The following is a 12,524-nucleotide window of genomic DNA, read 5'->3' on the forward strand; positions in this document are numbered from 1 at the left end:
AGCGGGTTGGCCGGGGTGGCCAATCGGAGCTGGGGAGGGCCGGGGGCGGGGCGCCGCCCCGCGGCATGCCGGGAGCTGTAGTCCCCGGGGCCGGGCTGTGCGCGCCGTGCGGCGGCGGGAAGCGGGCGGGAAGCCGCCCCGTGAAAGTAATTGTTATGCAAATGAGCCCTTTAACGAGAGGCGGTGTGGCCAGATGGCCCTTCCACAGCCTGCCTCCCCCGCCGCCCGGCTCCTCCCCGTGGTCGGCGAGCCCCCCCCTCTTCCCCTAACGTGGGGACTTTCCGCGGGCAGCGTCCCGCGCCCGCGCTAATTACCGCCCCAGGCTAATTACCCCCAGCAACGGGAGAGCAGCCGGGGAGTCCGGCAAGGCTCCCTAGCTAGGACAGAGGGACTGCAAATTGCAGTAGAACCACAGCGGTGAACAGGATGCCACTTGGGGTAGACTAAGTAATAATAAATAATAATAAATAATAAAGTTTGGGGAGGAGAAGGAGCCAAGGGTCGCCAGTTGAGGGGAGCAGCCCGGCTGACCCCTGCCAGGGCACGTATTCCTTTGGGAAACAGCCCCCTGCCACTACCGTGATGGGGAGGTCTGTGTCCTAAAACCGGTCGGGTCCTTTGGGCACCGCAGGGCTCTGTGTCCCTTCCCCGCTGACGGCCCCCCCCCAGTAGCAGCGGGGGTACGCAGGCCTTCCTCCTTCGGTCCTGCAAACCCATGCCCCCCCGCATTTGTGGGTGGGCAGCGAGCCCGGCTCCCATGCCCAGCCAGAGCGGTGCTCCGGGTGGGAGCCCACCTCCTTGTCCCGGAATGCAATCACCGTCATTTGAAAAATAAACCTCAGGATCAGAGCAAACGCTCAAGGCCTGTTTGCAGTATGGGTTAGGTATTTCGGCCCCCAAAACTGGTTACAGCGGCTCCGATGTGCTTAGGGGCTGGCAAATGCATCTGTTTTCTGGCCCTGCCCATAACGAAGGGACAGAACGTGACAGCTGCTCCCCTGTCACCATCTGCCCCGGAAAGCGAAGAGCGGGTGCCGGCAGGCAGAGCCGGGCTGTTGGTCTCCGAATGGAGAGGCTTAAAAGCACAGCCGATGATTTAGCAGCAATGAACGCCGCTCGCCGTTCCCCCCAAGTCCCCATGCGCAGGCTAAAGGGCAAGCGACCAGCAAAACGGTAGCTTTTGAACACGGGTGTCAGTAAGAAGGTGTATTAGTGAGTCCACACAACACAGATAATCAGTCTCATGGCTGATGGTTTTTAACCAGAAATATTCCATCTTCATCCGCTGCCACTCTACATGTGTCTCGGCAAGCCATTCTTCCCACAGGGGGGGAGCAGCGGGGTGAAACGCTGGCCCTTGCTGGTCCCCCGGGCAGGCTGCCGCAGTCCTCCAAGCCCCCAAGAGGGACGAGCTGGTCATTTTGACCAAGGCGAGCACAAAACCAACTCAGCCCATCAGCCTGGTCGGAAGAAGAGCCTCCTTCAGTGTGGCGGTCCCCGCTGGGTCTCCTTACCCGCTCCATCATGATTAACCCCCAGCAGCCGCCCCGGGGGGCAGCACTGGTGGGTGGCTGCCGCTGCCGGAGCCCCGAGAGCCAGCTTGCCCCCGAGTCACTTTGGCGGTGGTGACCAGCTTAATTCCCCGGCACGCTTGGCTGAGCATTCCCCACCCCCTTGCAACTGCCTCCTATTCCAGGAAGGAGCGCACAAGCTTTTGCCTCACTTTTCACATAGCTTTCAACAGCTCCAATGTCATTGCCTAGGCGACCGGGACGCTACTTGATTGTAGTGCAGTAAATAACATAGATCCTCAATCCCAGGCCGCTCCTGTCCGCGGGAGACCTCCGGGGGAACTCGAAACGCTTGGGGAGCCAGAGCAGGTAGGAGGAAAAAAAACGACAAAAGGAAACCCCTTGCTCTTTGTGTGTGTGAGTTACTCAGCACGACCCTCTCTCGAGTGCTCGATAACGCAGCTGGAAGATGATTTGTGGCCGCTTTGCTTTGTAGGCTAGTTACACGATATTAAAGCGTCTTGGAAAGTTTGCTCCCAAGTGCCTTAGATCCGGAGGTAAAGCACTTGCGGAGGAAAAACCGGCCAAGCCTTGAATGGGAAAAGCAGAGGTGGGGCTGGGTACCGGCAGGATGCTGAGGCTGGCTGCCCGCCGCCGGGTCCTGAGGCAGGGCTGGCGCTCGGGCTGCCAGGGAGGGAGGGAGAGTTGGCTGGTTTAGCCTCCTGCCCTCACGAGCTGCCTATCGACGACTCTATCTGTCGGAGAGCGTTTCTGTCGAACCTGCCTGCTACCTGGAAAGAAAAGTGTTAGTAAGCTGCTGGACCCCAAGGAGGGCTCCTGAGATCCGAGTGTGCTGCAGGAAAGCTCGCTGGCTGTCCATCGCTTTTACAAGGCTCGTTTCGCAGGTGTGAATTTAATAATCTGGGACAAATGAGCAATAGCACAGGGTAGCGTTGGCACTTGGGGATCCGTCAGCATTTTGCAAATATTATTTGCTGCGGGCTGGATGAGCCTGATGGTTCTCGTTGCGCAGAGGCGGGGAGGAGAGACGGTCCAGGGGCCGGTTCACAAGCTGTCAAGCAATACGCAGCAGCTCGGTGTGAGAGTTGGAAATGGCTCTCAGCAGTCTTCCTCTCTCAGGATGGGCCAAGAGTCTTTAGGAATTAGGAATAGCCCTGTTACACAGGTTTTGTGCATTTATCTCCCTTTAAGCTGGCTGCAAAATGCTGTCACGTTTCATTCTGGGCTGTTAGAGCGGCAGGATAGCGGCAAATACGTTATTCCCAGGTGAAATAGCGACAGACATGTCTAAGTGCCTAAAGCTGAGGCTTAAAGTTAATGGTGAGATCAAAGATGCTCCTTTGAGAGAGCGCAGAAACTCATCTGCCAGGCATCACTCTCAGCAAGGCTTCAGCCCCTCATTACGCTCACGGTACCCTTCCCTTTCCTTACATTAATGAAAGAAGGAAGTTGAATTTATAATAATTCAAACAATATATTCAGACTGTGGTCAAAACACCAACCATGGGCTGAACGAAGCATGGTTGAATATATGCAAGTTCATCCGCTCTGCTTCTCCAGAGAGCTGTTCTCCCGCCTCAGGAGGGCTGTAGTGGACCTCGGTGTGTGCTTTTCATCCTCCTTGTGTCCCTGGGGCTGGGGGGAAAACAGCTGCTTCAGCGGAGCGGGGGCTGACATGGCCTTTCGGATACAGCCAAAGTCACGGCAGTGGGGAAAAGACTGCTTTCCATACCAACCCTTTGGAAAGCACTTCGGTGGCAATTCACAGGGAAGGTACGTGGACAGAAGGAACCAGCCCCCGGAGCGACCCAGCCTGCTCCCGCAGCCCCAGCAGGGGTGGCAGCCGAGCCCCAACGCAAGCGAAGGTGGTGGATCACCTCTTCGCAGGCTTTGTCTCCGTACTCCTGGCCTTTTTTTTCCCCCCGAGTGGAGTTTCCCTGCAATGCCCTGACTAGCAACAGAGGGAAGCAGCAATCCAGCGAACGGCAGAGCTGGCTTGGGGAAGCACGCGGAGAGCAGCTCTCCCAAGTGAGAACAGGCAAATCCTGCCAGCAGCCTCGGCGCCCAGCACCAAACCCCTGGTTTGCACGTTTCAGTCTTTCTTCCTCTAGAAGCCTGCAATAAATCCTTTCTTCCTCTAGAAGCCTGCAATAAATCCTTTCTTCCTCTAGAAGCCTGCAATAAATCCGGCGCACGTCCTGCCGCGCCAAGCATCCCCCATCGCCTCCCTGCTGCGTCGAGGCAGAAGGGACGGCAGTCCCCTTGCCGCACCCGTCCCTGGGCAAAGAGATCTTCAGTTTAATAAGCAGGTTTGGGTCTCTGGAGGTGTTCAATCCTCCTGGTGGAGGTTTGGCTAGAGAACGCTTTCTGGTGGAAGTCGGGGTGATACCTCAGGTGTTCCTTTTGGTGGTGGGAAGCTGGTGACATCAGGGAGCTGACACAGTAACAGCAGAGGCGAAATAGCCTCCGAACCAACACGGGGGGCTGGAAGCGGCAGAGGAGCCAAACCTGGGCTGTGGCCGATCTTGAGCTCTGCCACTGCTGACGTGTTTAGCCCCAGGTTAGTCACCTCCCAGTGCCATTTACATAGCCTGTAGGCACTGGGAAGGTAATTACATCCAAGCAGTTTAGGAATGCTTCTCTAGCAATGTGGAATTAGTCTCTACGGCTCTTCTTAGTTCACCTCGAATTTCGCTGTGCCACAGGGCCTCCACTGCTTCTGATGGGGTGTCTTTTCCTTCTGCTGGACCTCACCGTCAGAGTGCTTTCCCAACTTCCCTGAACGTGAATGCCTCCCCCACTCATTGCATAAGGGGACTCTGAATAGCACCTCCTTTTAGAGTAAAGTACACTGTCGTCAGTACCGCTGCTGACCTTGGGGAACACTATTTGCAAAGTCTTTCGTGATTCTTGATGGTCTTAGATGCCCGGCTGTCGTTCTTGCTGCAGAGATGCTTTCCCAAGATGTGCAGTGATCACTGCAGCAGGGATGTGCATTAACAACGCCGACAGCCCGAGCTTCCCTTTGTACCGTGGAGTTTAAAGCTCAAAGGTGAGGAAGATACTGTCCTGGCTTTGCAAACACCGGTTGTGCTTTGAAAGAGAAAGGGAACTTCCAAAACGCCCTTAAAATATTCAGGTTTTTTTCCTTTTGAAGACGAGTGCAGCCACGTGGTTAGAGCTGGTGTCACCCATCATGACCACGCAGCCGGGGCGGTGCGGAGGTGCTTTCTCTGCTGAAGGGAAAGGCCTGGCTCCTTCCTGAAGCTGCCGCTGCCCTGGGCCAGGGAAAGCAGCATGGAAGCAGGGTAAGGCCACCAGCAGTCGCCTGCCTCAGCTCTAGGCTTTTCCTTTTCTCAAAGCTGCCCCCGTAGGTCCTTTTCGTTTCTCTGCGTGTCACACGTGGGACGAGGAGGGATGGGAGGACACCAGACTCTCACTGCTAGCTATTCCGCCATGAGACCCGTGGGGAACGAGCCCTCCTCCGCTCTACCGAACCCTCCTGGAAGAGCGTCCGTGGATGCCGTCTCTCGCGGATGGTGCGGAAAGCGGGGCATACTGCCCTGCTTTTGTTTTAACGCCCGGCCCCTGCAGCTACCCGCTCCCCAGCTGACTCAGGGGGGCCCCGGCAACCCCGAGCTCCACTCTGTTAGAAAGCCGCTACCCTCGTGCTTGGCGGCTCAAGCCCCAAAAGCAGGAAGTTTTCAGGCTTTCACTATTAGATGTCAGTACCGAGTTGAAACGAGATGCTAACACTGGCGTGGGTAAAAGGCGTAGCCAGATGGTGCCTGGGGCACGTCCGTGTCAGCCAGGGCAGGGAAGAGGTCCCACCGCTTCCAGGGAGCGGGTTAGCGAGGAGGAGGAGGACGACAGCACGGCGGGGTTGCCAGCAGAGGAAGGCAGCGTGGGGCTCAAGATGGCTCCGCAAAATCTGCCGCTCCGGCAGCTGGGGCCGGAGAGGTGCTGGGCACAAAGGGAGAGCTGAGGTACACTGTGTGCTTCCTTCCGCACTTGAAAGAGGCCACGAGATGTTGTCCAGGGGCAAGAGGAACAGACCGGACTAAGGATGGCTCTGGTTATGCCTATGCAGTCGCCTTCGGAAGGCTTTGGCTGAAAAACTGGCTTTCCCCCAGACTTCCCGTACATGGTCCTGGGTAAAGGGTGTGCTTTCTCCCAGTAACGCTTCCCCATCTGCAAAGCAGAGGCAACATTCCTGCCTTGTGTGGCTTGGGGGGGCATAATAGTCCATTCAATAATGTTTGCAAGCTGCTTAGACATGGGAAGGTCATTTTAACGTCTGAACAAATAAGATGTAGCATATCTGCATCATGGCTTCTCCGTAAACTTGGACTACGCATCTGGGTGTCTTTCCTGTCTTTATGCCTTTCCAGATTTGCGGGCATTTGCAGCTAGAGCTTCCTGAGAAAAATATGTTAGCCTGTTGAAAAACCATGTTCCCAGTCTAAAAGCTGCCCCGTGCCTAAAATGGATGAACCAGGATCGGGGCTGAAGGGCTACATCAAAACAGGCAGACTTATTTTGAAGCGGTTTAAGTGGCCGCTGGCTATGGGGGATGCCTGAGCTCCTGCCAGTGCTCAGAGCTCTGCAGTCCCACCTCCCTGGCACACCTTGCTCGGAGCTGGCGGCAGCCGAGCATATCTCATATACCAGCCTACAGGGTACCACCCGCGGCCTGAATTTGTGGCGGTGCTGTGATTCAGAGAGAGGAACGTCTCTCCCGTATTCCCCAGATCCGCGGAGTAGGATTTCCTCACCCCTCGGCTGGTGCCGACCCCGGAGCAGCCAGGCACACGGGCTGCTCTCAGGGGAGCAGGGACCACACCGTGCAGGCCAGCAGCCCGGACTGGGGCTGCAGCAAGGCTGCCTTCGCTCCGATTCTTGCTGCAAGGGGTTTTTTTGCCACCTAGCTTGGGGTTTCGGTTTGTTTCGGAGAGCCGATACTCAGAATTTTGGTATTGCTGCGTCTAACCGGCGAGTCTAAACCCTTTGCTGAATGAAGTTGGTCTAAAGTGATTACTGAGAACAGTTGTGCAAAGCCTCCCCAGGGCTGGGGGAGCTGTTCGTAGCCACGCTGAAGCACAGCGTAAATATCTGAAACGGGAGCCTTGAGCCACGGGATCGGTGCTTAGCAGAAATGGGCTGACAACCCAACACCCTGCCACTTTGGCCCTTCCCAAAACACCTACATATTTGTAAGAATGCTGGCCCGCGATGGCATCACCAGAAATGCCAGCCCCTACGGGAAAGCCTGGCGGTTTTATTTTGTTATCTGCAGTCCTGGTCTGCAGCGAAGGAGTTGCCAGTCGCCTCCTGTCCTGTGCAAGCTGTCTTTCGGGGCAGCAGACTCCAGGGCAGGCTAAGCTTGGGTCACCCACGCCGTTCCTTGCCTGCAGCCCGCTGCGGGGATGGGGGGCATCACCTCCCCACGATGGGCCCTTTGGGGCTCCGGTCCCTGCCGCGCCGCTGGGAGCAAGGTGGGAAACTCCCGCCCTTAGCCAGCCGCTTTGCTGATGTGAGATGACACTCCAGCAATGCTAACGTTGCTGTTTTTCTTTGCCTCTAGAGTGATTTATCCTTTGTCAGACTCCCCCTCTGCGAAGATGTCTCAATCATCTCCAGCTGATGAAGGCACGACGTTTGAGCACCTCTGGAGCACGCTGTAAGTGGTGGTTGATCATTTGCCTTGAGGTGTATTCTGAGGCAGAAGTGGCCCTTTGTTCTGTAATCTGCATTAGCACGTATCATTGCTGTGGCCCGAAGGGAGGCAAGTTTCTTTTGCCTGCTCCAGTTTTCACGTAATCCATTTCCCACATTGAGAATTTTGCTCCCAGACTCCAATCGCTCGCCTCAGACCATTTCTCTCGCCAAACGCCTTTGCCCTTGCGACACTAGGTGGTTCCAAGGCTGTGGAGTGTGCAAACGCTGGAAGCAGAGCCCCACAAACCTTGTTTCCAGGTATCGGACGCTGTTTCTGCGTTTCCGACGTGCACGGTACACGCAAAGGCTGCGGAGCGCGGCGCGGCGCTCCCACAGCACGGCTGCCCCCGTGCACCTCAGAGGTCAGCATCGGGGCACGCTTCCTCTCGCTCGAGGAAGCGAAGGTGTTTGGGGACCAGAAATGCCGCAGCAGCAGCTGGGAAGGGGAGACTGAGTCATTCTCGTGCCGAGGAGAGCCACTGGCCTCATCCTCCGTGCCCTGCCTGCTGCAGCACCCTGGGACCCCTGCCTGCATCCCCGTGGGCACATCAGGGCTGCTCACGCGGCCGAGTACCGGCACAGCTGGCCGGTTTCCCTGAACCGTGGCCCTTGGAGCCTGGCGTTGTTACGTGAGACCCTCTGTCCCACGTACGGGGAGGGCCGCATGGAGACGGTGCCTTTCGGCTGGGACCCTTGCCCGGGGTGGGCAGGGGATGCTGGGACCAAGCCTGGGAGGATGCGCTCTTACTTGGCGGTTGCCACTCATGAGGTCGTGAGGCTTGGTGGCTGCCTAATTAAAATGGGTATTTTCTAAAATTAAACATCTTCCGGTCACACCAAGACTTTTGCAAGTCTTCTGGCCTTTGAGCCTCACGCTCTAATCAAGCAAGGAGGAAGGTCTGTGATTCACTCCATCCTCTTTCTTCCTTGGTATCCTCTCACTTAAAACACATCCTGAGGTGACAGATATGCTAGAGCAGCTGGTGGGGTGAAAATCGTCCCACCTCTGCTTGCCTTACCCACCAGGCAAAGCCTGCTCTGCCATGTGAAAATCAAAGCAGAGGGTGGAGGGAGAAGTTGAGAAGGGGACAAGGTTCAAGGGAATCGCACGTTGCTGGGCGGTGGTGGTGCGGGCTGCGATGGAGAGCCGGGAGGCTGACTGCCTGCCGTCACCTTTTCCACAGGGAGCCAGACAGCACCTACTTCGACCTCCCTCCATCCAACCACACAGGCAGCAATGAGGTCTCCAACCGCACAGAGGTCACGATGGACGTCTTCCAGATGAGAAGCATGAATGACTCGGTCATGGTGAGTGTGCTCAGACTGCACCAGCGGGAGCCCCATCAGACACAAACTTGGTTTCCCCGTAGCGGGTTGGGGGCTCTGGGGTGGGCAGTGGGATGCTTGCTGGTTCATAAACCCACCACAAACACTACGGGTGCAGCGCTGCTGTCATTTGTGCAGGGTCTGATAACCTGTAACTGATGACTGCAGTGCAGGATTGCAGCTGGATGGTACAGCGGTCAGTAAAAGAGTGGCTCCTTATTAACAGATAACATCGCTGCACGCAGCCGCAGGGGCTCTGTGCTGCAACGGCGGCAGAGCTGGAGCACCCCGGCAGGAGGAGAGTGTCGCTCGCTCCGGTATAAACGTGCTGGCTAGTCAAAGCCGTTTGTAAGCTGCTGACGAGGCAGAGCTGCTGGAGGGGCACGTCGCGCTCTCAGTGCCCAGCTCTGCTCCCACCCGGTCTCTGAGGGTCCGTGCCATCGCCCTTCCCTCCAAGAAGCTGGTGTGCCTGTGTCTAAGGCGGAGAGCGGGTTTGAAAAGCGTAGTGGTCCTGCGAGACGTCTGGGTCGCTTGTGCACGTTCAGTGCCCCGAGCAGGGTGGCCTCCCGGGAGCATCCCTGAAACAGCCCCGGCCGTTGGCAGCATCTCCCTCCAGAAAGCCACCGTTTCCCTCCTCGCCAGCTTGCATCCCCCCTCCCCGGCCCCCTTCTCCCTCGCTTTTCACTTGCTTTCCCTCCCTTCCCCGGCCTTTGTCTGCAGCAGGCAGGAGCCTGGCAGAGGGATCCGGCGGGGGCGGTGGGTGCTAATTGGGGAGCTGCCCCTCGCTGAGCTTGCCGTTGCCTCGCTTGTTGTTCCCGCTGTAACTGAAGCCGAGCCCGGTGGGATTCGGTGCTGCCAGGGGCTTGCAGGGCTCTGAGAGCAGTGGCTGCGCACAGGCAGGGCAGAGCCGGCTCCCGGCCCTTGCTCGGGATAATGAGCCGGTAGTAAATATTTACATTGGCCCGATGGTGCAACCGAGCGCTGCGCTGCTGAGCTGCCGGTGAGCCGCGGCCAGCTCTCGCCGGCTGGCATCACCGAAACGCGTGGCAGGCTGACGCGCACGAAAATAAATGCACAGATAACGTGATGGCACCGGCCCGAAAGAAAGGCAGGAGACACGGGAGCGGCAGCAGAGGGGCCGCTCGGTCCGTGCTGTGATGCTGCTGATTGTGGTGCTCAGCGGGGCCAGAGCGGACGTGCGGGAAGCAGCGGGTGCTGCGGTACCCAGCGCTGGCACTGATGCTCGGTGGATGCGAGCAGGGCACCGAAACGTTCTGCGACCTGCCCTCCCGTCGGGCAAGATGCTCCCTCTCAGCATTGCTTGGGCACTGCACTGCTCCTAAAACCCGTGCCGGGGTCCTGTGGAAGGAGTTGCTGTGATTAAAGATGTAAGCAATTCCTCAGCCACCCTTTTTGCTGAGAGATGACAGCTTCAGGACTGGTAGTTCGCACGGTGCTTAAGGCTTTACGTGCAACACTGCCGCTGACCTACTTGTGCATGGGTCTGCGCGCGCGCACCGGTGTGCGGAGGTGGGCGACGCAGGCTGGTTCCACCTTTCAAAACACGCCACGACGCTCTTTGAACTACTTATCTGCTTCAGTGTGCAGCCTTCCACGGTGGGGTCTGGCCATAGGGAACACCGTTCCCCCATCTGCCTCGAGGTGGAAGGAAATCTGCCTGGTCTCCCCAGATATCTATTTATCCGTATCTGTCCATCTAGATGTCTGGCTAGCCATCTATCCCTGTGTGGCCATCTAGATATCCGTCTATCCACACCTATCCGTATCTATCCATCTAGACAGGGATAACTCCGTATCTCTGAGATAAGGAGCTGTCTCAGAGTCCCTGCATCGCCTGGTCGATGCAAGCGCAGCCACCTGGGTCTGCTGGCGAAGGGTGCCGGCCAAGTGGGTTTCCAGCCCAGCGCGGCCGCAAGCAGCTTTCTGGGGTAGACTCTCGCCGGGTTTGATGATGGAGCTGGACCCCCGCTCTCCCTGCGGTGGGAATGGTTGGTATCGCCCAGTCCATCACTGGGCAAGCTGGGGCCTGCCCTGTGCTTTAATGAATAGTCATGAGGGACAGAAGGGGTGGGCCCCGTTTTGTTGTTGGATGCAGCTAGTTGACAGAACTAAGGGAGATGAAAAAAGCAAAAAAGCCAACACACGGCGGCACACGGGTGGCCAGCGCAGCATCCCTGGCGCTGCCCGCCCCGGCCCTGCTCCCGCGCTCCCTCTTTCCACCCGCCTTCCTACCCCGGCCGTCCCCGCCGCCGCCCCGACCCCATGAGTCCCGTGGCGGGACGCTTCCCAGCGCTCCGTGAATCCCGAGACAACTAAAATGCTGTACATTAGCGACCCGATGCAGCATTATACCACGGTAGGTGCTACTTGTTCTTAATGGGGTTTGCCTCGCTGCTTTTATTTGAAATCATCTGCCACCGCCGAGGCAGGAGCTGGGTGCGTGCTCCCGCCGCTGCCCGGGACGTGCCGGGGGCTTGTCACGGTGCAAGCCTTTCCCCATCCGATAATCTGCATCAGCGTGGGATGCTGCAGCCTCGGCGGCTCGGTCGGCATTCCTCTCCCGCTTTGCTGGATCCGGCACGCGGGATGCGATTTAAACCTTTGGTGCAAAGGGGTGCAGGCTCCCTCTCCCGCGTCCGTGCGGACGGGATGGGTGTTAGCTGGAGCATCCGTCCGAGGAATGCCCCGTGGCGCTGGGCACCACCGGCACCAGTTTGACGTCCACTGGGGACCTCCTCAGCCGAGCCGGCGGCAGGCACCCGTGGCCCCAGGCCGGCTTTCCTTCCCCATTTTAAAGTCTCTGGGAGGGTAGAGCAGATGAAACGGTACCTGCGCTGCAGGCGATACATTTCCAGCCCCGACCTCAAGCGCTGCGGTTGATTTCATAGTCAAAAGTGTTTTGTGTCTGCTCTCTGGCAAAAGTTAGGTACAGGCATCGACGCCGTTAGAGAGAGATAGAAAGGTGCGGTGCTGCACTTCCCAACCAGAAATTACTTCGGTCCTCTTTTTTGTCTTAGGTGTGTTGGTACAAAGCATGTATGTACCGGGTTCATTTTGTACTCTAGTGCTGTTACTTGGGAGGTCGTTGCTGCAGTCCTGTGAATATTTACATCTGTGTGTGGATAAACGTGTGTGTGTACGTATATATTTACAGACACACAGACACAAGGGCTGTGTTGGGTTTGTTGACACACACAAACACTCAAACCTTCGATTTGTCTTTTAAGGGAATGTTTCCAAAATTTAGTCAGTTTTAAAAAACAAGTTGGTCATTTGTCCCCCTGCACCTGACTTCGGGTGTCTCTGCCAGCGGATTTGCAAAGCCCCGGTCCTCGGGGCGCTGCCTGTCGCTTTGTGCTGGCAGGGGATGCCGGCTCGGGGTGGCCAGCCCGGCTTGCAGACGTGATGCTCTGGGTCTCGTATCTCCCTCATGTGCGAAGAGGTCACCGTTCTTCCCGAGGGAAGGCTCCCTCCTGTGCGGAGGTTGGGATGTGGATCTCAGTGGATCGGTCCCGATTTACCCACCCATTAAGCTTTACAGCCGCAGGCTTCAGCTGCTCCCGAGCGGCTCCCGAGCAGCAGGGAGGCAAAAGGCTTCCCGGTTACTTCCCATATTTCCCGTTTCGGCAGGAGATGAGCCACCGCGGCAGCACACGCGCCGTGCTCTGCTGGGCGCTGCGGCCGTAGTCTGATTTTCCCGAGTACGCACATCCGTGTGCAAGGGTAGTGCCGGAATCGCCTTGTTTGCTCGTCAAGCATGGGGCATTTACACGCCATTCATCCCTAAAAAAGGCACATGGCTGGGCCCTTCCATTGTCCCGGGAGAACAAACCAGCTCAGTCGTGATTCTCCCAGATTATTTGGCCCGGGGATCAGCCCTGACAAGCAGCAATCCCTTTTCCCCTTGCTGCTCTCCTCCTGGTCGAT

At 57.5% G+C, this 12,524-nt stretch overlaps 1 protein-coding gene across 2 annotated transcripts in view; it reads left to right on the forward strand.

Moving 5' to 3' along the window:
* The first annotated feature begins 6,997 nt into the window (after nt 1-6,997).
* Nucleotides 6,998-12,524, forward strand: part of TP73 (tumor protein p73) — a 29,005-nt gene continuing 23,478 nt past the window's right edge. For both annotated transcript variants that reach the window (XM_069782827.1, XM_069782828.1), the window contains exons 1-2: nt 6,998-7,212; nt 8,435-8,558. In XM_069782827.1, the coding sequence (XP_069638928.1) occupies nt 7,085-7,212; nt 8,435-8,558 (252 nt within the window). In that variant the 5' untranslated portion in view covers nt 6,998-7,084. The remainder of the gene's footprint in view (nt 7,213-8,434; nt 8,559-12,524) is intronic.

Source organism: Haliaeetus albicilla, chromosome 4 (assembly GCF_947461875.1).
Source record: "Haliaeetus albicilla chromosome 4, bHalAlb1.1, whole genome shotgun sequence".
Taxonomy (NCBI): Eukaryota; Metazoa; Chordata; class Aves; order Accipitriformes; family Accipitridae; genus Haliaeetus; species Haliaeetus albicilla.